The sequence below is a fragment of the Candida tropicalis genome (assembly GCF_000006335.3).
Source record: "Candida tropicalis MYA-3404 genomic scaffold supercont3.2, whole genome shotgun sequence".
NCBI lineage: Eukaryota > Fungi > Ascomycota > Pichiomycetes > Serinales > Debaryomycetaceae > Candida > Candida tropicalis.
Genome location: NW_003020049.1, coordinates 1,481,961 through 1,504,737, shown reverse-complemented (window position 1 = coordinate 1,504,737; position 22,777 = coordinate 1,481,961). Strand labels below are relative to the sequence as shown.

General features: G+C 32.9%; 13 protein-coding genes across 13 annotated transcripts; 3 read left to right on the top strand and 10 right to left on the bottom strand. All coding sequences in view use genetic code 12, as the record gives it.

Annotated features, from left to right (window-relative positions):
- Positions 1-5: 5 nt before the first annotated feature.
- Positions 6-851, bottom strand: CTRG_01778 (RTA1 domain-containing protein; the record flags this gene model as incomplete). The annotated part of the gene is made up of 1 exon (XM_002547425.1): positions 6-851. One exon carries the CDS (start codon positions 849-851, stop codon positions 6-8), a length of 846 nt encoding a protein of 281 aa, XP_002547471.1.
- Positions 852-3,700: 2,849 nt separating this feature from the next.
- Positions 3,701-4,732, bottom strand: CTRG_01777 (RTA1 domain-containing protein; the record flags this gene model as incomplete). The annotated part of the gene is made up of 1 exon (XM_002547424.1): positions 3,701-4,732. One exon carries the CDS (start codon positions 4,730-4,732, stop codon positions 3,701-3,703), a length of 1,032 nt encoding a protein of 343 aa, XP_002547470.1.
- Positions 4,733-6,174: 1,442 nt separating this feature from the next.
- CTRG_01776 (uncharacterized protein) lies at positions 6,175-7,026 on the bottom strand (the record flags this gene model as incomplete). The annotated part of the gene is made up of 1 exon (XM_002547423.1): positions 6,175-7,026. The coding sequence occupies one exon, from the start codon at positions 7,024-7,026 to the stop codon at positions 6,175-6,177; it is 852 nt and encodes a 283-aa protein (XP_002547469.1).
- Positions 7,027-8,132: 1,106 nt separating this feature from the next.
- Positions 8,133-9,443, bottom strand: RTA2 (phospholipid-translocating ATPase; the record flags this gene model as incomplete). Its single annotated transcript, XM_002547422.1, has 1 exon — positions 8,133-9,443. One exon carries the CDS (start codon positions 9,441-9,443, stop codon positions 8,133-8,135), a length of 1,311 nt encoding a protein of 436 aa, XP_002547468.1.
- A 470-nt stretch (positions 9,444-9,913) lies between these two features.
- Positions 9,914-11,299, bottom strand: RTA3 (Rta3p; the record flags this gene model as incomplete). Its single annotated transcript, XM_002547421.1, has 1 exon — positions 9,914-11,299. One exon carries the CDS (start codon positions 11,297-11,299, stop codon positions 9,914-9,916), a length of 1,386 nt encoding a protein of 461 aa, XP_002547467.1.
- A 1,384-nt stretch (positions 11,300-12,683) lies between these two features.
- Positions 12,684-13,874, top strand: CTRG_01773 (uncharacterized protein; the record flags this gene model as incomplete). Its single annotated transcript, XM_002547420.1, has 1 exon — positions 12,684-13,874. The coding sequence occupies one exon, from the start codon at positions 12,684-12,686 to the stop codon at positions 13,872-13,874; it is 1,191 nt and encodes a 396-aa protein (XP_002547466.1).
- Positions 13,875-13,905: 31 nt separating this feature from the next.
- CTRG_01772 (uncharacterized protein) lies at positions 13,906-15,201 on the bottom strand (the record flags this gene model as incomplete). Its single annotated transcript, XM_002547419.1, has 1 exon — positions 13,906-15,201. One exon carries the CDS (start codon positions 15,199-15,201, stop codon positions 13,906-13,908), a length of 1,296 nt encoding a protein of 431 aa, XP_002547465.1.
- A 126-nt stretch (positions 15,202-15,327) lies between these two features.
- On the bottom strand, positions 15,328-15,846 carry CTRG_01771 (uncharacterized protein; the record flags this gene model as incomplete). The annotated part of the gene is made up of 1 exon (XM_002547418.1): positions 15,328-15,846. The coding sequence occupies one exon, from the start codon at positions 15,844-15,846 to the stop codon at positions 15,328-15,330; it is 519 nt and encodes a 172-aa protein (XP_002547464.1).
- Positions 15,847-16,007: 161 nt separating this feature from the next.
- On the top strand, positions 16,008-16,649 carry CTRG_01770 (uncharacterized protein; the record flags this gene model as incomplete). Its single annotated transcript, XM_002547417.1, has 1 exon — positions 16,008-16,649. One exon carries the CDS (start codon positions 16,008-16,010, stop codon positions 16,647-16,649), a length of 642 nt encoding a protein of 213 aa, XP_002547463.1.
- Positions 16,650-16,690: 41 nt separating this feature from the next.
- GLO2 (hydroxyacylglutathione hydrolase) lies at positions 16,691-17,497 on the bottom strand (the record flags this gene model as incomplete). Its single annotated transcript, XM_002547416.1, has 1 exon — positions 16,691-17,497. One exon carries the CDS (start codon positions 17,495-17,497, stop codon positions 16,691-16,693), a length of 807 nt encoding a protein of 268 aa, XP_002547462.1.
- Positions 17,498-17,732: 235 nt separating this feature from the next.
- On the bottom strand, positions 17,733-18,971 carry SGT1 (co-chaperone; the record flags this gene model as incomplete). Its single annotated transcript, XM_002547415.1, has 1 exon — positions 17,733-18,971. The coding sequence occupies one exon, from the start codon at positions 18,969-18,971 to the stop codon at positions 17,733-17,735; it is 1,239 nt and encodes a 412-aa protein (XP_002547461.1).
- A 903-nt stretch (positions 18,972-19,874) lies between these two features.
- Positions 19,875-20,621, top strand: CTRG_01767 (uncharacterized protein; the record flags this gene model as incomplete). The annotated part of the gene is made up of 1 exon (XM_002547414.1): positions 19,875-20,621. One exon carries the CDS (start codon positions 19,875-19,877, stop codon positions 20,619-20,621), a length of 747 nt encoding a protein of 248 aa, XP_002547460.1.
- A 218-nt stretch (positions 20,622-20,839) lies between these two features.
- On the bottom strand, positions 20,840-22,336 carry CTRG_01766 (uncharacterized protein; the record flags this gene model as incomplete). The annotated part of the gene is made up of 1 exon (XM_002547413.1): positions 20,840-22,336. One exon carries the CDS (start codon positions 22,334-22,336, stop codon positions 20,840-20,842), a length of 1,497 nt encoding a protein of 498 aa, XP_002547459.1.
- Between the last annotated feature and the right edge of the window lie 441 nt (positions 22,337-22,777).

The window sequence follows — 22,777 nt, the reverse complement described above, 5'->3', positions numbered from 1 at the left end:
AAAGTCTAATAAGAACTCATTCTATCAGATAATTCGTAACCGTCATCAAAGTTGGATTTGTTTGCCTTAGTAGCATTTTTAAGTGCTGAACGTTTAAGGATATTTTCTTTACCCAAAACCCAATATGGATGGAAAGGAATAAAGACCAAACCACATATTGTTATCATTGATGCATCCAATACCAAAAGGTAAATTTCGTGAGTCATTAAATAACCACCCCAACCTTGTGCTAATTCAACAACTCTGTATACACAACGGATGTAAACAGCAACAACAGCAATTGTAATTGCTAATGGGAACCATCCAAAAAGACGACCTTGACGAATTTTATAGTATCTACTATCGTATTTTTCATCCAAATAATTGGCTCTGTAACCTCTTGTGGAAGGAGTATTAAATAACAATTTCATGAAATTGGAAAAGCTTCTTTCTGTTAAAGGACCTCTACTTCCATCTTGTTTAGAATATTTGAAATAACATTTAATTAAGAATTCAAACCAGAAGAACAAAAAGATACTCATTGAAGCAACTTGAGTAGCAACACCAATAATCATAAGAGTAGTACCAAGATTACCACCAGAACCAGAAGCAGAAATACCACCACCAGCAGCTTGAATCAAAATAGTACAAACATCAAGGGTGATAAAAAAGTAAGAATACCACATTGGAGGAAGAATAGAGAACTCACTACCATGAATAACAACCATTTGACCAAAAATAAAGTAAACACCACCCATAATAAATGCTGGTGAAACTGTTAAACAAAAGTTTTGCATTGTATAAGTACCTAATTGATCCTCATGACCAACAGCTAGTACTCTACCCAAAAAACCCAATAAATTCCATACCATAACCAATGAAAAATGTAATATTAAACCACCAATATTTTGATTTGAAAAGCATTAATATATAGTATAAGAAAATCGCAGAGTATACCGCGAGATATACAATATTTGGTATAATATTCAATTCTTCACCATAGTAATTAACCTTATAAGTTGTTGTATCATCAGCCATTATGATTTCCTGTGTTGTTATGTTTTAAAGAAAAGTAAATATTCAGTTCATGAAAGAATTTTCTATCAAACAATAAAGGGAATTGGTCCAATATTTAAATACCATGACATCCATTAAAAAAAAAAGAATGTTGTGTGTAAGTTTTACGCTTCAGTATGATGACCTTTGTGTTTTACTGACGTGTATTGGTGTTAACATGCAATAGCTGCGGTTTGTTTTACCAACATGAACAATAGATTTATACACGAAGAAAGGATTATAAGTATTGAGGCTGAGTACTAAACAAGCCACAAAATATTCATAAACACGTCCAAATCATCATCAGCGTGTAGCATGTTTTTTACTAGAACTAAAAACATGAGATCAAGAGAACAAAAAAAAAAAGAAAAGAAACAAAATCTCTGAATTGCCCATCCCCCAAGACAATTGCTCATCAAGCAGTTCACCAGCCTCACTTGTTTATTCTAGTCATTGTTGGGTGTATTTGTAGAAAGGGGAATCTCTCTCGGAATTTCTTGCGGTTGTCCCGAAATTACCAATCAGGAAAAATCAAAGCAGAGAGAAATAAAAAAAAGCAATTCATCTATTACACAAACATTAAATACCGGGATGTACAATTACTTAATATTGAATGTCGTCAATTGTCCGCGACATTTATACTAGTAGCTGATGGGAGCAACCTTCTGAAGCGATGGATTTCTCAAGTAATGACCCTTAACCTATGTACGTCAACGATTTGAATCAAAATGAAAAGGAGATGTAGATCATGATAATTAAGAGCCACAGATACTGTAATACCTTTATTAGAGGTACCAGTTAAGTTTCCACCAACAAAATTTTCATCCCAATAATACATACTAATGGGAAAGATGATTAGAGATAAGAGTAAGTAAAAACCAGTCCCTACATTAGTATTACGTCACGGTCTTAAATTACTATGAGCTTTTAAGATTTCCATTTGTACCTTCATTTTTATCTTTCTTTCAGTACGGACCAGCCTCTCAATGAAAACTTGATCAGCTACAATGGAAAACAGAATGAGTGCTGATAACTAATTTAGCTCTTTATTCCATTATTCGGATAACCTTTTAACCATTCCGATAAGATATTCATTAAAAAAAAAATAATAAAAACGATTCTGTTTAAAGTTATGAACGAGGATCTTTGATAGTAAAACGTGAAACAAAAAGAAAGAAAAAATTATAATATATGTAGATGCACAGATTCGATTTGCAATTACTCGATAACACAATTTATCAATAGAATCACAAACACATGCCATTTAAATTAATGCAGCGATTAGTTGCCAAAATGCCCAATTGAGTCTTCAAAACACAGCCTCTATTGTTTATAATCCCTTCAATAGATCCTATTAGAGGAGTCTTGAATTGTAAAAATTATTTTGTTTGACAGTATCACCTATCACTCAACTCAAAATTAGACAGTATATATGAAAATTAGTATTGATGTATTTCTCTTGAAAGAATTCACGATACTAACTATACTAGTTGAAAACAAATAGCTTGGATAACGAAAAATAGATTAATGTCCTTTTACTACCTGTAAAACACTTTATGTGGTTTACTCTTTCTTCGTGTTCATCAATTTAGCCCCGCAATATCCAAATACCAACAACGTTTTATAATTAGATCGAAACAATTTGTTCCAAACTAAGTCAATTTAAACAGTATTATTCGAAGGCTTCTTGGCTTTAATCCTTTCAAATCAAACCTCAGCCTAAGAAACATAAGACTTTCTGGTGTATTTATTTTGTAATGAGAGATCAATTGCAATCAAATACGAATCTTTGTCTTCTAATTTATTCTGACACAAGCCTAAATACTAGGCTGATTTGTTTTTTCGAATAAGCATTCTTTCTTTAAAGTAATCCACAAGTATTCTATTGTCCATTGATTACTGTTCAGCTTTGGATAAATAAAATCTCAGTCTTTTGTTCTGTGTCAAAAACATTCTGTACAAAATCGTTAATCATTTGTTATATCACACAAAATACACAATTTATATATTAGGCATTGTTTCGTATTGTAATCTTCTATCATAACTAATTGCTGTTGTTCACTCTCAATATAGTAGTGAAATCAATAGTAAGGCTAGCTAGTTTAGGAATAATTGGTATTCACACACAGATAACAAAACAAAAAAACATAGGTTTAAATACTACTTTTGCAATGCTAAAATAATTACAAACTGGATAACGTCTGTCCATTTACAAATGCTTTCTAGACATCAGAAATATTCCGTCAATTTACTATGAGCCTACATTGACAGCACAGCCCCCCATTAACTTTTTAATATTTCAAAATCTTTGATTTTGCGCTAAGTAACTAAATTCCCGTAAATGTATATACGCAGTCAAGTTTTTGTGTATAACATTTGCAGGAGAAGCTAGCTACCTCTAAGATTATTCTTTGTGGAGCAGTTAAAAATTTGTCGCCCAACAAATTGACCAAATCAAAACAATCAAGAGAGAGTACTGTGGAGGTATCGGGCTGTCCCAGTTGTTATTGATAAATTAATCACCAATTATATTAATCGTAGGAAACACACAATATTATACTTAGTAGATAAGACAATTACAATTCATACTTGATAACAAATTTTCAATCAAAATCTCGTACGTACGTCATATTATTATTATTTATTGATACACAGGCCTTTTGGTTCAGTATTCGTCTCTATCAGGTTTCCAGTTATATTGTTCAACGTCTTCTAATTCAATATCATCATTAATATGGTCTTTTTTATTCTTTTTGGATTCTTTAAGGGTATTACGCAGAAGCTTATTGTCTTTGCCAAATACCCAGTATGGATGAAACGGAATGAAAACCAAACCACAAATGGTCATCATTGAAGCATCTAAAACAAGAAGGAAAACTTCATGAACCATTAAATACCCATTCCATCCTTGTGCTAATTCAACAACTCTATAAACACAACGGATGTAAACAGCAATGACAGCACAAGTAATTGCCAATGGGAGCCATCCAAACAATCTCATTTGACGGAGCTTGTAATACTTTGGATCATATGTTTCATCTAAAACATTCAATTTATAAGCTCTTGCTGATGGGACATTAAATATCATTTTAAGGAAATTAACAAAATTAAATTTAGCCAATGGACCAGCATACTTTTCCTCTTTTGAGTATTTGAAATAAACTCGACTTAAGAATTCAAACCAAAAGAATAAAAAGATACTCATAGAACCAACTTGTGCAGCAACCCCGACAATCATAAGAATCGTACCAGTGTCTCCAGTACCCCCAGCAGCTGCGATACCACCACCAGCAGCTTGAATCAAAATAGTACAAACATCAAGAGTGATAAAAAAGTAAGAGTACCATAATGGAGGAAGAATGGAAAATTCACTTCCATGTACAACAACTAATTGACCAAATGTAAAATAAACACCACCCATAATAAAAGCAGGTGACACAGTTAAACAGAAACTTTGCATTGTATAATAATCTAAACGTTCTTCATGACCAACAGCTAGCACTCTACCTAAAAACCCAATAAATTCCATACCATATCCAATGAAAAATGTTACATTGAAAAACCAATATCGAGATTTTATAATCATTCCTGAATAGTATGCAAATATGATGGCATATACTACCAAGTACACTATATTTGGAGCATATTTTAAAGTTTCACCAAAATAGTTTACTTTATAATCAGAATATTCACCCATTTTATTGTAAATTTGAATAAGAATGAAATCTGGGTGTTTGATGTATTTCAATTATCTAAAAAAAAAGGAAAAAAAAAAAAGAATATTGTCTGTTGAAGAGATTATGGGGGATTTATATACTGAAAATGGGGGAATGATAATCAGCAGTGAAAATATTTTCTTACGGTAATCGTTTTAGTGGATGCATAAAATACAAATTTATGTATGCAATTTTAAAATGAAGAAATGTTTAATACATATCTTTTGCGTCTTGTTTATCTTAGAGGCTGTGTAGAGAGCTCTCACCACCCAAGTATGATATTGTAAGGTCCGTGTATTCCCATCAGCTTAAATCTTTCGTCAAATTCAATGATGATACGGTAGAGCAAAACACTAGCTGCTGATTCAATCTCTGATATGATTGAAATGTTATCAGACCATTGACGAATTGCGGTCGATAATTCTGTGCGACATTTCTTTTTAACACTGCTTCCTCCTTTATATTTTGGAGATTGCTTTTTGTGTGCATTATGTACAAACACTAAAGCTGCAAAATAAAATTGTGCTATTTCTTTTTTTTTATCTTAAGTGTTCGCCTATATGCAGTACGATGATTGGGATTCACTTCAAAGACACCACAGTTAGTACCATTCCCCAATAATCAGAGACATGTATTCCAGTGCTAGTGAAGTATTAACATTAGGTGAATTTAAAACCTTGTTTTCAAGTTCTAAAATTTGTATCTCCTAATATCGAGTTCGTTGACTTGTTGTTTGATATTGAGTTTAACTATTCAAATATAATGAGGTTATTCTTCATTCTGTTTATAGATTCCTTTTTACTAATGAATATGTCATTTATTTCTTTTTACAAAAATGATTTACACAATTGCCATGGTTATTTTCCCAGCATCTGATAATATTACTATTATTGTTGTGAACTGGCTAATGGTTAGCCTTCTCCGGCCCTGTAGCAATTATACAAGGCTGCAGAACGCATTAAAACAAAATCTCATCGCGCTCTCAATATCAGTTATTAAGATATTGAATCATTAGAGGCGTTCAATTTAAATCGGTTCATTTATTTGATTGGCTTCATTTAAACTTTACCAACAAAATGTCATCAGAATGATCATGAGAATATACCTGGTTGGTAATAAGTTGTTGGTATGTTAGAATTTCTTTTTAGCAAGTCCCTGTGGCATTGCAATACGGGAATCCAATCCAAGAATGGTTTCAATGATTGGTTACTTTATTAGGGTAAATGGGTTGTATAGAATTACTGAAAGAGAATCTACATGTATCTATTAGTATGGAATGTTTACGACAACACCTTCTTCATTCAATCTTATCACACTTTTAAAAAAGACAAACAATTTTTGTTTTTTTTTTTTTGGAATAATTTACCGAATATGTAATTCTAAATAAGTCCAGTTTCTTTTTAAAAGAAAGCAAATGATCTAATTAAAACACTACTGTTGCAAATCTACTAATACCCGATTTCTTCTCTAACAGATCAGTATCAGTAGAACTTTCATCTTTTTTATTTCTTTTTAAATTAAATATTTTGACACAATTATCTTTACCAAGGACGAAATAAGGATGGAAAAGAGCATAAACAGACCCAGTAGTAGCAATAAAACCAGCATGGAAAACATACAAATGAAGATCAATAAGGATTCGATTCTCAGTTGGGTAACAAGTTTCAACAAGTCTGAAAATAGAAAATATATAATTTACCAACAATATTATTGTAAGAGCCAACGGGAACCAACCAAATAAAGTCTTTTGTCTCACTTTGTAATACTTACTATCATAGGTACAATCTAATTGTGTTTTCTTATATTCCCTTACAGAACTGACATTGAAAAGCAATTTGAAAAAATTTGACACACTTCTATCCATCAAATTGTACTGTTCTTTTTCTTGTTTGGTATACTTGAAGAAAATATTGAATAAGAAATGAAACCAAAAGTCTAAAATTAATAAAACTTCAACAAATTGAATTACAGATTTAGTAATGACAAGGGCTTTACTAGATGTGATATAATGATCATAAGCTTGTGAATAATACAACACTATAGATACTACTTCAAGTGGAATTACCAAGATATCAATAGTAGTGAAAATATAGGAATACCACATTGGAGGAAGTTTTGAATAATGAGCGCCATGGGCAACAATTAATTTGGATATAGTATAATATATAGCACTTAAGATGAAAATAGGACCAATATACATACAAATGGAAGCAATAATTACAAATGCCCAATATTCATATGATCCAAGGCTTATTACCTGAACTAGAAAGAGCATAACCTCCAATAAATATCCAATAAATAATCTTAAATTAAACCAAAAGTATTTGGTTTAAATAACATTATTGTGGAATAGATAAACATAAAAATAAACAAAAGCAAATATGCAATATTTGGAGCATATTTTACTTGATTCATGATGTCATAATAGGTAGTGCAATACATGATATGGATTTGTTCGTTAGAATCTTGTAAAAATCTGAGCTTATTTAGATTTATATCAGGATATATAGAAGTACTTAAATAGACGACAGGAATCACATAGATAGTACCAACTCGAACAAAAATAAGTCATTTATTTCATAAATAATAGACAATAGCTAGGGGGTGATAAATACACTTGTAACAATTATGAATTTATTCAGATGTATCCACTCGCCTATGGCCGAGTTTCTAGTTTGAGGGTAGTCTAGAACCTGTCATTGTTTACTATTTTAATTCACAGGGTCATTGTCGAATATTTTATTGAACAAACGAGATTGTTAGTGACTTGGAGCTAGCCACATGATCACAGTAAGTATTTGCAATTGCTATTGATAGTTACTGTTGACTCAATTCCAAGTCCAGGGGTCCTTACGCCTTTATTTTGATCTCTTACTATTTCCTATAGCAGTTACAGTCATACTTGATCTACTTTTTCTTCTGGAACTAGATAGTATGAAAAAGGGGTAAAAAATGAAAAAAAAAAATGTACCTCATTGTATAATTAATTCACCTGAAATTTGAGGTACGTTTGCTTTTTGAACGGGTTTATATTGTTGTTTCACATTTGTTCTGTCATTTCTCGTAAATTTGATTTTTTCGTACAAGCCACACCCCCGCGGCAGATTTGCTTACATAATACATATCAAATCAAAAAAAAAAAAAAAGAAAATAAGAAACAGTTGCCCGGTGGCTTTGACTGTTGTCCTCCGATACAACCAGGGTGTTCTAAATGTTAGACCTGTTTTGCATATTAAGAATCAAAGGAGGCTTTTACTTAATGATCAATGTTATGACAGCCAGTGAATGCAATCACCATCTCGTAAGTTATGATTGCGCCGATCTATCAGTGGGGAAGGGATTTTCATTTATGTTAAATCAAACGTTTATTAATAATGATAGCTATTCTTTAGAATTTTCTTCGCTGTATTCTAATATGGTATCTTTTTCTTCATGGTGCTCATCTTGGTTCTTTTTGATGGTAGCCAATTTAACAACATTTTCTTTACCAAATACCCAGTATGGATGGAATGGAACAAATATTATACCAGCAATAGCAATCATACAAGCATCCAACACCATAAGATATGGTTCGTGACTATATAAATAACCACCATATCCTTCAGCCAATTCTACCACTCTATATACACAACGAATATAAACGACAACGACAGCAGCAGTCATTGCTAATGGCATATAATCAAACAATTTGCGCTGACGAATTAAAGCATATTTCTTGTTGTAGAATTTCTCCAAATGGTTATGTCTGTATTCACGAACTAATTTGACATTAAATAAAAACTTGAAATAATTGCCAATTGTTCTTCTGGCCAATGGACTGTCTGTTGGTTCGACTCTTGAATTTTTAAAATAAATTCTGGCAAGGAATTCAAACCAAAATACTAAAAACACCGTCATAGCAAACACTTGAGTAACAATACCTGCAATCATAGTATTAGTACCTGGTCTGGTGTCGGTATGATTATTTGATGCTACAGAAGCTGCACCACCACCACCGGCTTGAATAAGTAATGAAATGACATCCGTAGCAATAAAGAAATATGAATACCATAATGGTTTCAAACGTGAATATTCCCTACCATGGATAACCACCAATTGACCAAACAAAAAATACACCCCAGCCATAATAAAAGCTGGAGCGATAGTCAAACAAACAATTTGCATTAAATAAAATTGCATTCGCGTATCATCAGTAAATGCAAGCACTCTTCCCAAGAAACCAATGAATTCTAAACCATAACCACAAACAAATGTAACGTTGTACCACCAGTATCTTGACTTTATAGACATGACTGCAAAATAAGCAAACAAAAGAAAATAAACAACCAAATAAATAATATTAGCAGGACGGCTCAAGTAATATTTATACAAGTTCTTCAGGTATGCCAAATTCTTCAAATTCAATGTAGCATAGAAAATTTCTTCGGTTGCTTGAGCCATAACTTCAGAATCGGTTGCAGTAGCCAAGACCTGTTCAGCAGATATGATAGTCAATGAGGCTTGTGCACCTCTGAAAACCTGAGAGAGTGAACGTAAATTCACCCAGTCTCTCTCTGTAACAACCCTCGAGTAAACAGAAATCATTGTTTCATATAATTCTGGTGCATGTGTAACTGCGATAGAAGACAAAGTTGTCTTTGTGGGAACACTTGTAGGAGTCCATGAAGACATGTATTTAGTGATATCATCCATGATTAGCAACCGTTTTTATCAAGATAAAGCTAAAAAAAAGAAGGTTATCAAACCCTGCTGTTGTGATTTTAGTGTATGTTTTTTTTGGGGGATTTTTCGTTGTGTCATCATGCGCCTTCTTCGCTCTGTACAGTTGAAAAAGCAAAACGTCGATTTGACAAGTGAAACTAAAAAAAAAAAAACCAAAAGCGGGAAACTTTGCGGGTGGAAAATTCCCGCGTTAAGTCCGTGCTTCAATTCTATTGTTCAAACTTTGTTAGTCCGTTTTCTTTTTTTTTTTAAAGTTACGCAATTGGAAGTTCGGATATACTAGAGAAACAACACGAAAAAAATTATCCGAACACTTAAACTATCCGAACACTGAAACTATCCATGCCGGCTTTGCCCAACAGTATAAAATTGAAAAATGCAACGTTTATTTAACAATTCTTCATAGCTCATAATATCTATAATTTAAATATAATAATAACCTAACTATCACCTTGGATGGTGCTAGTTTCTTCTTCGGAGTCAGAGGTTGAACCGGTCTGATCTTTATTTGGCAAGCCAACATTCTTTTCTTGATCAAAATTTCCGTCCTTTCGACACTCTGCTTCTTCTTGTGGACTGTTTGCCATACTTTTTAATCCAATGACGTTACCGGTTCCCATGATAATTTGTGGGTGGAATAACACGAATATGATACAGCAAATGGCTATCATAGTTGCATCCAATGTCATGATATAAACTTCATGGGTGATCAAATAACCACTAAATCCTTGTGCCAATTCCACCACTCTATAAATACAACGAATGAAAACAGCAATAACAGCCAAGGTAATACCCAATGCATAAAAATTGTATAATTTTCTTTCTCTAATCTTGCGATGCTGTGGAACATAATACTTCTCCAATTCGTTTTGTTTGTATTCATTGGCACTCTTTCCATTGATTAACAATTTAAGGTAGTTGGCAAATGTCTTCTTTTGTAATGGGTTGCCAATTTTTTCATTGTTAACATCCATGAAATACATATTCCAGACAAATCTGAACCAAAATAATAAGAATACAGACATTGAGAAAACTTGGAATGCAATACCAGCAATCATGGTATAAGTACCTGGATCAACATCATCGTATTCACTGGCAGCCACGGCAGAAAGACCACCACCAACTGCTTGCACAACTAACGAAATGACATCACAGGTAATGAAGATATATGAATAGTACATTGGTTTTAGCCATGAATAATGTCGGCCATGTATCACCACCAACTGTCCAAATAAGTTGTATATAGCTGCCATTAAAAAAACAGGAGACAATGTAAGACACACTAATTGTAGAATATAGTAATCGAAATTAGTCATATCCCCGAATGATAATACTCTTCCTAAATAACCCAAGAATTCTAAGACTGTTCCACAAGTCCAAGTCACATTGAACCACCAGTATCTGGATTTATACCACATAAGAAGGGTTGTAAGAACCATGATTGCAAACACCACTAAGAAAATAATATTGGCAGGACGACTTAATCTATGAATATCATAAACATTTTCCTCCCATTCCAATGCAAGCAAATTTTCAGTAGCATTCCAAATGGCTTGAGTAGCTTGTGATTTAATATCTTCTGCTGTGGCTGTTGCCAATACTTCCTCTGCAGAAAGAATGGTCAATGAAGCCTGTCCACCTCTAATAATACGGGATGCACTAACATAATCAATATTGTCAATAGTAGATCCTTTTGATAAAAGAGTTTCAAATGCTCCAGAAACACTGGATACTAAAGCAGATGCACGAGTAGCTGCCACACTTCTTAATGTAGTACTTGTAGCCGTTGTTGTCGGCGTCCAATTAGTCATAGCACCAAGATCCATGATTATATATTGATCCGTTGATAATTAAAGGTAAGTCTATTTGTTTGTTGATGAAGGAGATATACTAACGAAAAAGAAAATGAGAAAAACGGCTCATCAACTAAAAATAAATCAAATCAGAGGTCAGATTATGATCCTTAAATACATTATTAATTTTTTTTGCGTTGTATGAGTAACAAAGTTAGTAACCTTCAAATAACCGGAACTTGCGTTTATTCTTTTTTTTTTGCAATCACCACAGAAGAGAGAGTGTGAGAACAGTGAAAAAAAAAAAAATTTTTTTTCTCTTTTATTTTTAGTTCCGTTTCATATTCTAATTCCGATTTTAACCAATTAAATTATGAGCTACCAACATCGTATTCACAGCCTGGTTTCCAACAATATAAGTCTACCAACAATAAGGCTGTGATGAAGATATGGGATCCAACAAAAGTGGCATGTTCGTCTAATGTGGTTATCTACTTGAATATCAAATAAAACAACAAGGATAGAGTTACTCCCGGCTCGCCTCTATATCCGGCTAAAATATCACTGTGTAATTCTTAAAGCGTTTTATCCGTTGCACACAAAAGTTAATAATAGTAAAAGAAACAAAAATGTTATCAGACACACACGGCGTCAACTAACAGAGTCATCGCCAATCATATAACTGTTACAATCAATACTACCATGATAAAAACCGAATCCAAGATGATCAAATACTGTGTCAAATCTCAGACATTTAATTTAAGGGTGAAGTATTTTTTTTTGCTTTAATCACCGGATAAATGTGTTATATATTGATGCTTAAAATCCGATCTTGCCGATAGGAATAATTTTCTCATTTTTTTTTTCTATTGATTTCTCTTGTGAGATGAGCCGCTTCAAATTAAATTGTAGTTCACACCATGTTGTTATGCATGTGTCCAGATTTTATTTATAAAACCGTATCTGCGAGAGAAGTTTTATGGGGGTCAAATGGCGGGTAGTAAGATGGTTATTCCGTCTTCCGCTGTCTATTTATTTGAATTTAAATCCCGTTAGCACAAGTCTTTTATCAGATTATACACCTACAATATATTGCGCCTATTAATTGGTGGTAAATACATTTGACAAAGTATCAAGAGCTCTGCTTTCGTAACCTAAATTTTACTAGGTCGTGTAATAACCAATCCATGAGCAATATATTGTCAAAGAAAATTGACACAAGCCACCGCCTTTCTTAATGATGGAGACAAAAAAAAACAAATGTTGAAACCAAATAGGTCGTGTTCATGAGACCATATTCGAGAAGTTCGTGCACTTTACAATAAATCTCATATTGTTTACCTTTTTTTTTTTATTTGTTTTGATTACTTGACAAACCTTTGACTTTCACAATCAATCAATCAAGTAAACATTCACCATGGTACAAGCCTTATCATCTACAGATATTCAGTCTATACGAAATGCGGCACATTTTTTAAACTCAACCTTGACCTCACGTACTTATATTGATCACAAGTTATTATTCAATTGTATAAATTGGAAAACATTGATATCAGATCAAGTGGAAACAAACCCCCATTTAAAAGATTTAATACTTACTGAGAAGATATATCATAACGACAAAAACATCATTAATTTAATACATGGATTGGTTAGTATGATAGATAAGCAACGATCTCAACAGAAAGTATATAATGAAACACTTCTTGCTAAAGATCAAAAGATTCACGCATTAGAGAAACAAGTTTCCGAATTGAACAAGAAATTAAATGAAGCAAATCGTGGGAAAAGTAATAAATTGATTAAATATAATACTTTACAAAACAAAATCACTGATTTAACCAAACAGAATAAAATATATGTTGAAGATTTAACAAAAGTGAAAAACTGGAGTTTGGATACCAAACATAAATACAAGATTGAAATCAAAAGGAAAAATTTACAAATTGAAAATCTACAAAATAAACTTATTGAAAGATCAAGAAAAATTCCTAGTGGAATTGAATTTGGATTTAGTGGTAATTCTGCAGGAAACGTTGATGGGTTGATTGTGCTGAATAATAACCCCATAATTGAAAATTCTACAGGGATAACTATAAATAATCCGAATTTAGTGATTGATTTTGATATTAATAACGAATTAAAACAAGATTCAAATCAATTGGTCAATATTATTGAAAGTATAACTAAAGAAAATTATAAGTTTACAAAATTCCTAGGGAATTTTAAACAATTTTTCCATGAACTAAATACATCTTTGAGTAATATTAAATTCAAAAATACTGCCATGGAAAAACTCCCAAACCCAACAAGTGTAATTAATCTTCAAGAAATTATGGTTGATCCTGAAACAGTCAGACAATATTTCAATGAAATCGAACCAAGTGAGAATATTGCTACAAATGTTCTAGGTGAGTGTCATAAGCTTTATCATAATCTTGAATATTTGATTGACGCTATAGACCAGAAAAGTGACATAAACAATGAATCAACAATAGCAAAGTTGAAAACAGATTTAGAAACCATGAAATCAAATTGGCAAGATGCTTTGAAAACAACAGAAGATTGGAAAAATATAGCACAAAAGAAACATCTGCCAGAAACATAAACAACTTTTTTTTTTTTTGCGTATCACAAGATTAAAATTCAGTTTCAGAATCAGCTCCATCACCAAATAAAGCAGTCTTAACCACAGTAGTTTCCAATGAAACAATACTCAAGGGAAACTCTTTAATCAATTCAAAAGGAATAGTTTCACCGTCGTTTGATCCATCAATTTCCTGGTCTTCTTTGACTTTTAATTTCAACTCATTATTATGGCTATTGAAATCCAAGTAAGTGTCAAGCAATATTCCGGTACAAATGATTTTTTCGTGGTTAGGATCGGATCTATGTACGGTTATTTCTTCTGTCTGGTATTCACTTTGATCCCCTGTATCAATTTTAATTTCATTTGGTTTACATTTGGTTTTAGCAGACCCAATATGAATAGACTTAATAGATCCGGTTGCATCAGAGTCAGCTACGTCAGCAATGCTGAATTTTATAATTCTTAACAAATCACCAGTTTGTAATGAACCAAATTCACGATCATTTTTGCCAATAAACGGTTTAACAACCACAACTTTTTCACCAATTCTAATAAGCTTCTCCAGGAATGGATCAGTAACCAGTCTAATTATTTGTTCGTTTGGTTTTCTACAAGCTTCAGTGACGAGTTGCAATAAAACAGTGCGTGAATACGTATCGTATCCACTTACCAAATCCGTATTTTGATCAATTGGATTAGCGACAATAGTTTGAATTACCGGTTCACCAACAGTATCTTCTGCCAAATACTCTTCCAATACACTTTTGAAATCCAGATCACGAGTATCGTTAATGACAGATTGACTTGCTCCCTCACTAGCAGCTGTTGCTGCAATAGGATCAGGCGTATGCATTTCCGGGATTGGACCAGCAGCTGCAACTGTGATATCTGAAACGGGGGGTTGTAATCTAGTAGAGTGGGTTGAATTCATAGGAAAACTATTCAATGCAACATTGGATGCAGCATCAGCATTATTTTGTGGATCTTGGTTATCAACTTGATTCTCCAAATCATTGATTTGATGTATTGCTTCTTTATTTTCATCCAATTGTTCTTCTAAAAACTCATTAATAGCAACACGCAAGCGTCTTCTTCTGGTACAACCAATAAAGAAAAATGGACAACACCAAGGCAAACACAATACAAAGATAAAAACTAAGATTACAACGAATACTAAAACAAGAATCAATAGAACAAGCAAAGCAGTATTGGATACCTCCGTCATAACTGAAAGTTGATAATCGACTAGTGGAAAATGACAAAGAACAATATAAATGGATGAAACAAAAAACAAAAAAAAATTGTTGGTGTGGTTTGTTTTTTCTTTTTGAAAAAGGGTAGTCATTTTAATAACTTTTACTTTTGTTTTTAAGTTTTTACTACAGCTGGTTGCAAAAGTTGAATCTAATAAAAGAAATCAAAAATTTTGGCATGTAATACACGACCATAATTATATTACTATATACAAAACCTAAAGATCCACTTTAGCATTCTTGAGGAAATCGTCAAACTCATCATCTATATCTTTAACATTCATTGATTCTTCAATCTTTGATAATTCGTCTTCCTTTTGTGATTTTTCTTCTTCTAGTTTTTTATATTTTCTGTTTGATTTCTTTGATTTGCTCTGTTTTAATTTCTGTGCTCGTTCTAATAATACGGAGTTTCTACTGGTACCAGGATTATAATAATCATCCAACTTTAATGCTAACTTCTCACGAGCAATTGCTCTATTTTGTTCTTTAGACCGAGTTGCTTGACAATCTATCACTATCCCTGTTGGGATATGTTTTAGTTGTACTTTGCTATTACATTTATTGATTTTTTGACCTCCGGGTCCACGACCACCATGTAAAAACTTTTCTTCTAATTCCTCTTCTTTGATTAAGTGTTTAGGTCTGGGAGGTAACTTGTTTATCTTGGGTATGGCATAAAAAACTCTAGTTGACGTTGATAATTGTCTTTGCAAAGATTGAACCCTATTAAACATACTGTGGGGGTGGGAAGATGGATTTCTGAAGACGATGTGAACAAAAACTCCAAGAAAAAAAGAAAATCAATGAATTTCTGTTCAATTTTTTTTTTTTTGCTTTCTCTTTATCCCGAGGGAGATCACCAAAACTCAAAAAAAGTCATTTTACACCACAGTCAATGATGGATAAACCAATACAGACAGAGGCAAACATTACAAAGGAGGTGTCACCTTCAAAACCTCTTAAATTAGTACCGCCATTAAATTTTTCATTAGTCGAAAATGGGATATACCGATCTGGGTTTCCTATGCCAATAAATTACCCATTTTTACAACAGTTGAATCTAAAGACAATAATATATCTTGGAGATTTAGGAAATGAGGAGCTAAAAAGTAGTTCAAAACTGAAGAAAAAGAAAGATAAACATGGGACAGCTGAAATAATGAACAATTACCTCGATTGGATTAAAAATGATACTGATATTCAGTTTCACAATTTATATTTTGAATCGTCACAGGAACCATTCAATAAGCCACAGGATATTGAACAAGCGACCAAAAGTTTAACAATAGCATTACAACTCATATTAAATAAACAAAATCATCCAATACTAATTCATTCAAACAAGGGGAAACATAGAACAGGTGTGTTGATCGGGTTAATGAGAAAAGTTCTACAAGGTTGGTGTCTAAGTGGGATATTTGAAGAGTATGAGAAATTTGCCATGGGTAAATCGGAATATGATTTAGAGCTTATAGAGTTATGGCAACCTGAACTATATATCGATGACAATAATAAACCAGATTTTGTTAGAACATAGTGGACAAGTGATAAATATTATGTACATAATTATTTATAAATTTACATATTATTCTTCATCGTACGCAATTTATCCATAACTTCATCTGGTTGATTCAACCCGGTGCCTTTAATAACTTGAGGATCATTCAATCTCATGAAAGGATTAAACTGTAATTCGTCACCAATTGTAAATTTACCAGTAGTGTGTTCATGAGTATTACAGTATTCTTCCAACTTCTTAATGGCTTCATTCTGCAAAACTGTTTTTGAAAATTTAACATTAGATTTAGTGTACTCATGACCTGGATAAACTTTTGTATCCTTTGGCAATGATGCCAACACTTTATTCAAGGAGTGGTTCATTTCCTTACCGGTACCTTCAAAAAATCTACCACATCCACTGATGAACAAAGTGTCACCGGTAAATACAGCTCGTTCACCGGTATTACTATCCTCAACAAAATAGCAGATTGAATCTTGTGTATGACATGGAGTATGTAATGCACGGATAGTCAAATTGTCACCTAAATGAATAGTTTCTTCATGAGAAGGAGTATAAGTAACCAAAGGAGAATCTTTACCTGCAATAACTGGCAAGTCCGGGTATTTCTTGTGATAATAAGGATTACCATCTGAATGGTCATAATGATGATGAGTATTCACAATTGCTTTCAATTCAAAGTTTATCTTGTGTTTCGATAAGTATTCATTGACTTCATCTGGTTGTGCCGAGTCAATTAACCAGGCATTTTTTGTAGGGGTGTCTACAACCAAATATGCGTAGTTGTCGCCACGACCCCATCTCATTGGAATTGATTCGATATGCATCTTTCTAATTGTTGATCTGATAATTGATCCGAATATCATAAAGTTAAAAGAGAAAAAGAAATGTAAGTCAAAAGAACTCTTACGACGACGACATGTGCCAAAAAAAAATTTAGTTTGCTGTATTACGCATCTGTTATCCTATTTGTGGAATCTCTATCCCTCAACAAAAAAGAAAACAAAATGTGAGTATTGCATAGCATCACGTGAACATTCATTCAATAATAACAATTAATATATTAAACACTTTGGAATTTACTATTCACTATTCGTACAGTTATGTACCCCACTTCTTAGCTTGCATTCCCTCTGGTGGAGATGTTTCGAATTCTTTATCCTTGGCTTCATCCCAACTAGTTGTTAAAACAGTACCATTAGATTGAATATAACTTTTCATCATGGCTCTTCTTGAATCCTCGTCAACATCTTTGAAAATCTTTTGGAAAAATGCATTAGTATCCCCTTCATCTTTGTCATCATCATCTACTTTGAAATTATTCCAGTTCACCTTCTTTCTTGAAGAAGTTGGATAGGCAATACCAGATGATTGTTCCTTCTTGGAGCTCTCGCCAGTTGTTGTGGTATTATCTTCTTCTTGCGCTTCTGCCTCTAAACCGGCCCATTTATTAGCCTCTTTTTTCTTCAATGTAATCTCTAACTTGGTTGAGTAGACTTTGTATTTGGATTCTGCTGGAATAATTTCGGCGTATAATGGGTCCAAGTGGTAATTGTACTCGGAATTCGCAGCACTTGGAAATGAAATTGAAACTGATTTTGAATCAAAATCAACTGTTAATTTATCTTCATTGATCTTTTTGGCATAAATGGTAATGATAACCTCCTCGTTTGATTGATACCAGTCATCTCTAATTTTAACATTCAATGGTGCAATCTTGTTAAGAACATCAATATTGCTAGATTTTGGAGTTTCTTCTTGTGGTTTAGCTGTTGGTTTAGCTGTTGAAGTTGGTTTTGATTCGCTCTCTTCATCATCCTTCAATTCAACTATTTTTGGTTCTGGTTTTGGCTCTGGTTTATCACATGATTGGGCATAATTTGAGTCATCTTCAACTATTGAATCAAAATTAATTTGTTCCTCATCAGCGTCTTCATCATCTTCAACATTTAACTCAGGATGAGTCTTCAAGTCATATTCCGCTTTGTTTTTCCACATATCCAAAGTCAGTTCCTTACAATCGTACTCCTTTGCTTTTTCAAATTGAGTTAATGCCAATTTGATTTTCTTTTCCTGATAATAAATCAAACCCAACTTGAAATAACATAACCCAATTTCGGATCTCCTTCCTCTTTCAGAGGCAATGGTAAATGCACTTGAGATATCTTTCTTTGCATTGTCACCATTCTTTAATTTTTGGTAGGCAGTAGATCTTTTCAAAAATGCAGTGAACGCTTGTGGATTTTCTTTAATTGCTTTTGAATAACTATCAATTGCCCCTAGGTAGTCTTTGGACTTGAGAGCATCGTCTCCCTTTTTAATGAATTGTTCAACAGCCATGATTAGTCGTATTCGTGATAATTTCGACCGTGTTCAAGGGTTTCAGTGTTCAAAGGATTCTTTTTTTTTTTTTTTCTCGTATGACATGCTTAGCTTCAGGGAGAGATTTTCGCGTGCGAGCGTTTTAAGAAAAAGAAAACCAAATTAGGAAGGTGGCTACGTTTGGTGACTAACTTCCTCAATTCAAGTTTTATTACCAAATAAATTGCACAGGTAAATTCTTTGGCCCAATTTACCCTTAGATCCACTCTTCTCTACAAGTAAATAATGTATAAAGGAGAAGTTATTTTGATTCTTTGATTCCCAATTTTTTGAAAAAAAAATCAAAAAAAAAAGTTTTTTTCTAGTTTCCCATACATTTTCTCGTCCCAAAAGAATTTTTTTTCTTAAAACGCTCTTGCGCGAGATTTTCTACAAGGTTCTCCTCAGAATTGTGTTACACATTCTTTCTCCAAACTCACACTTGGTTGTAAATTTGACAATTAGAGTTGTAATGACAAATATGAGTAATACTTGGGGATGAATTTCAAGGTTATATAGTTCTGGTTTTTCATTCTAGATCTAAAACGGTTTTTTTTTTTCGTTTGTGACTAAACACGGTATAATTAATAAACCCGATATCTGCAAACTATCAAACAAAAAAATCTATCTCCACCTTTTTTTTATTACTCAATTATTGCAAATTAAGTATGCTGCATAAACTTCTGGTTATGGCATATTATTTGATATTCCGATACTAGTTTGGCTGCCAAATAAATGAGGATTTTGGAGCAAATAAAATCGAACTGTAATTACAACTTCAAAAAGAATTCAATCTATAAATTCTGTTGAAATTTCTGTTCATTTAGGTATTTAATTTTCAATTGACAATATTCCAACATCTAATCAACGGTTATTTTGTCTATGAATATGAGATTTGTTGCAACAGCTACTATATTAACTTTTAACTTGTTCAGATCAATTCAAGCTGGAATTGTTCCTATTGAAGATTGTAACAAATGTGAAGTTGACACATTTGATGGAGAGTTCGTCTTGGCCATCAAAGAATTGGGATTTGATTATAAGAATTGCAAGTTTTTAGACTTGATTTATGAAATTGATGACGGTCAATTAGAACATGGTGGTAGACAAGATCAACTTTATCCAATTTCGTTATGCAAGTACTGTTCCCTAGTTGATAACTGTGGTAAAGACTGTGGTGAAGATGGAGTTGTCAAATTGAAAGAAACACCAAAGATTTCTAAACGTGGTGGAGCAACTGTTCCTGAACCAGGATGTGATGAACCATACTGTAAGATTTGCAAAGATGATTGTATTTGGCTGTTCAGTTTATGTGATGGTATCTTGACTGATAAAAACTATGCTACCGGTGAAATTGTTGCTAACCATCAATTACAGTTTGATAAACTGTCTCAAATTGATGCTTTCCATACATGTGGATTTTCTATCACGTATCAATATGGTAACTATTTGTTGGCTCTCAATCACAAGACACTTTTCTGGCATTGTAAAGTTGACGATTATGGTTTGTACAAGATTTATGACAAGAAGATTGGTGCTCAATGTTCCCCTGTTCAACTTATTGTATTACAAGCAAAGCAATGCAAAAAGAAGTATGACCATAAATCATTCCCAGCTTCGTCTTCTTAACTAGTATAATTCATTTTTTAAAAAAAGTACACTGATTATGTTTTCCTCTTGTTATGAAGAAAGAGCTGTCTGTGTTTTGGATAGTATAGTCTCCTTCTAAATGTTGGTTGTTTCTTGTTTTCTATATCTTAATAAATGTGTGTACTAAAAACACTGCTATCTATATCTCTATATAACTGTTATAAAAAATAAAAAGAAAAAGAAACTGGAAATAAAAACTAGAACTGGAACTCGTCATCCAGATGGTATCCCTTTTGCTTTTCATTTGTTGGGGTATATATAAAATCTTTAAACTCTGAATAATCTGTTCCATAACTCTTTTCGGATTTCCAGTCTTGTGGCAAAGTAGTCTTGTCGCTATCTTTATCAGGAGTGGTATTGATGGTTCCAAAATAAAGTCCATCGTCATTGGCACGATCAGAATAATAGCCAACACTTGCACTTTCAAGGTCGTCTTCAGTATCATCTTCTAATTCATCTTCACTTACCGCTGCACTTGGAAGAACGTTGGTTTGCTCAGAAGTAACAATTGCTCGAACCGCAGCAGGAAGTATATCTGGTCTATAAAATCTCAAGTCTGCTCTTCCAACAATCAATAAACCATTGATGATTACTTCAAAGACACCCCATGCAAAATACATAGCAACAGGAACAGAGGCTGGACCACTATCCCAGTTTGTCCTTGCTTGGATAACAACAATACATCTAAGCACTGAGGCTATGAATAAACAAACTGTTGATACGATGATAATTATTAAAGAAATATTATGCTTTAAGTCCCCTCTTTCATTTGATAAACCTTTAACCATTTTGTAATGATGATGAGTCGCAGCAATAACTCTAATAGCATGTCGATGATTTGAATTTCTTTTCATAAATGTCTCTTCAGCTTTTTGGGCAGCACCTTTTTCAACAAAATATAATGGAGAGAAACTTTCAATCCACCATGGTTGATAAGTATATAACCTCTCATCGTTCTTAGTTGGAAACCAAAAACTTAAACCAATTAAAATAGAAGCAGTTAAAGTATATACAATAACCATAACCACTATCCAACGATTCAAATTTATATAAAGAATGAATCTTTTCGTTGAAAGAAAGTATAAGTATGGAATAGCAGATGCTACAATTGCAATTGTTGTAAACACACCAACCAAAACATACAATACAATCATGACAATCCAAAATAGTCTTCTAGATCCTCCAACAGGATGTCTCCAAGTAAACAATCTCTGAGCAAGAATAAGGTTTGTGGAGACCAATAAAATTGATGGAAGTATGAATAAAATTTCATTAGCAATTCCTTCTCTAGCCCAAGTAATATCTTGAGCCCATGTTGCTCGTAAAATAAATGATACCATTCTTACCAAAGAATTAAAAGACCAAATAGCATTCAATAAGAAATAATGGCCCCTATTCAAATTAATTAGAAATATTGCCAAATGTAGTATCACAATCACACCAAATATACAAGCAAATAAAATCAGTGGAGCAATATCACTTGCTATTGGATATTTACCAAGCAAATTGAGTTGTTTACCTACTGCATTATGTGCCAAAGCTTCAGGTAATCGTTGACCTAAAAGATTTCTTGATCTAGCTACTAAAACATAAATCCCTGTACCTCTATCTGGGTTATCGTATACATGAAATAGAAATTCTAAAAGACCAGTTGAAGCTGTATAAGGATTATCTCCTGCAATATCTATTTCCATTTCTTTTCTTTTTCTTTACCTTTGTCTTGTTGTTATAGTGGGGCAATTAGTATGGTGGGGTAATTATTATGGGTTTCTGCACTTGGTATTAAACTAACCGTAATTAAATGAAATTGGTGTCAAATTAAAGAATATTAAAAATTGAAAAAATCCAAAATTGTAATTGTTAAAAAAAAAAACCAAACGTTTTGTCATTCTCTTGGTATTTATATAATTTAACACATTTACCTTTCCTGGTTATATATGAACAAATCATCAGGGAATGGTATGTAAAACTTGAAGGATATAGAAATATGAGTTTGAATTTGTCTTCAGCTATCTACACAACAATTACACAAAACAAATTGAAAAATTTCCTAAATAGGAAATATGTGAAAGGGGATTAACCGAGTACAATGTAAAAGGACCGTTAAAAGATGAAACCAACAGCCACGCTAATCA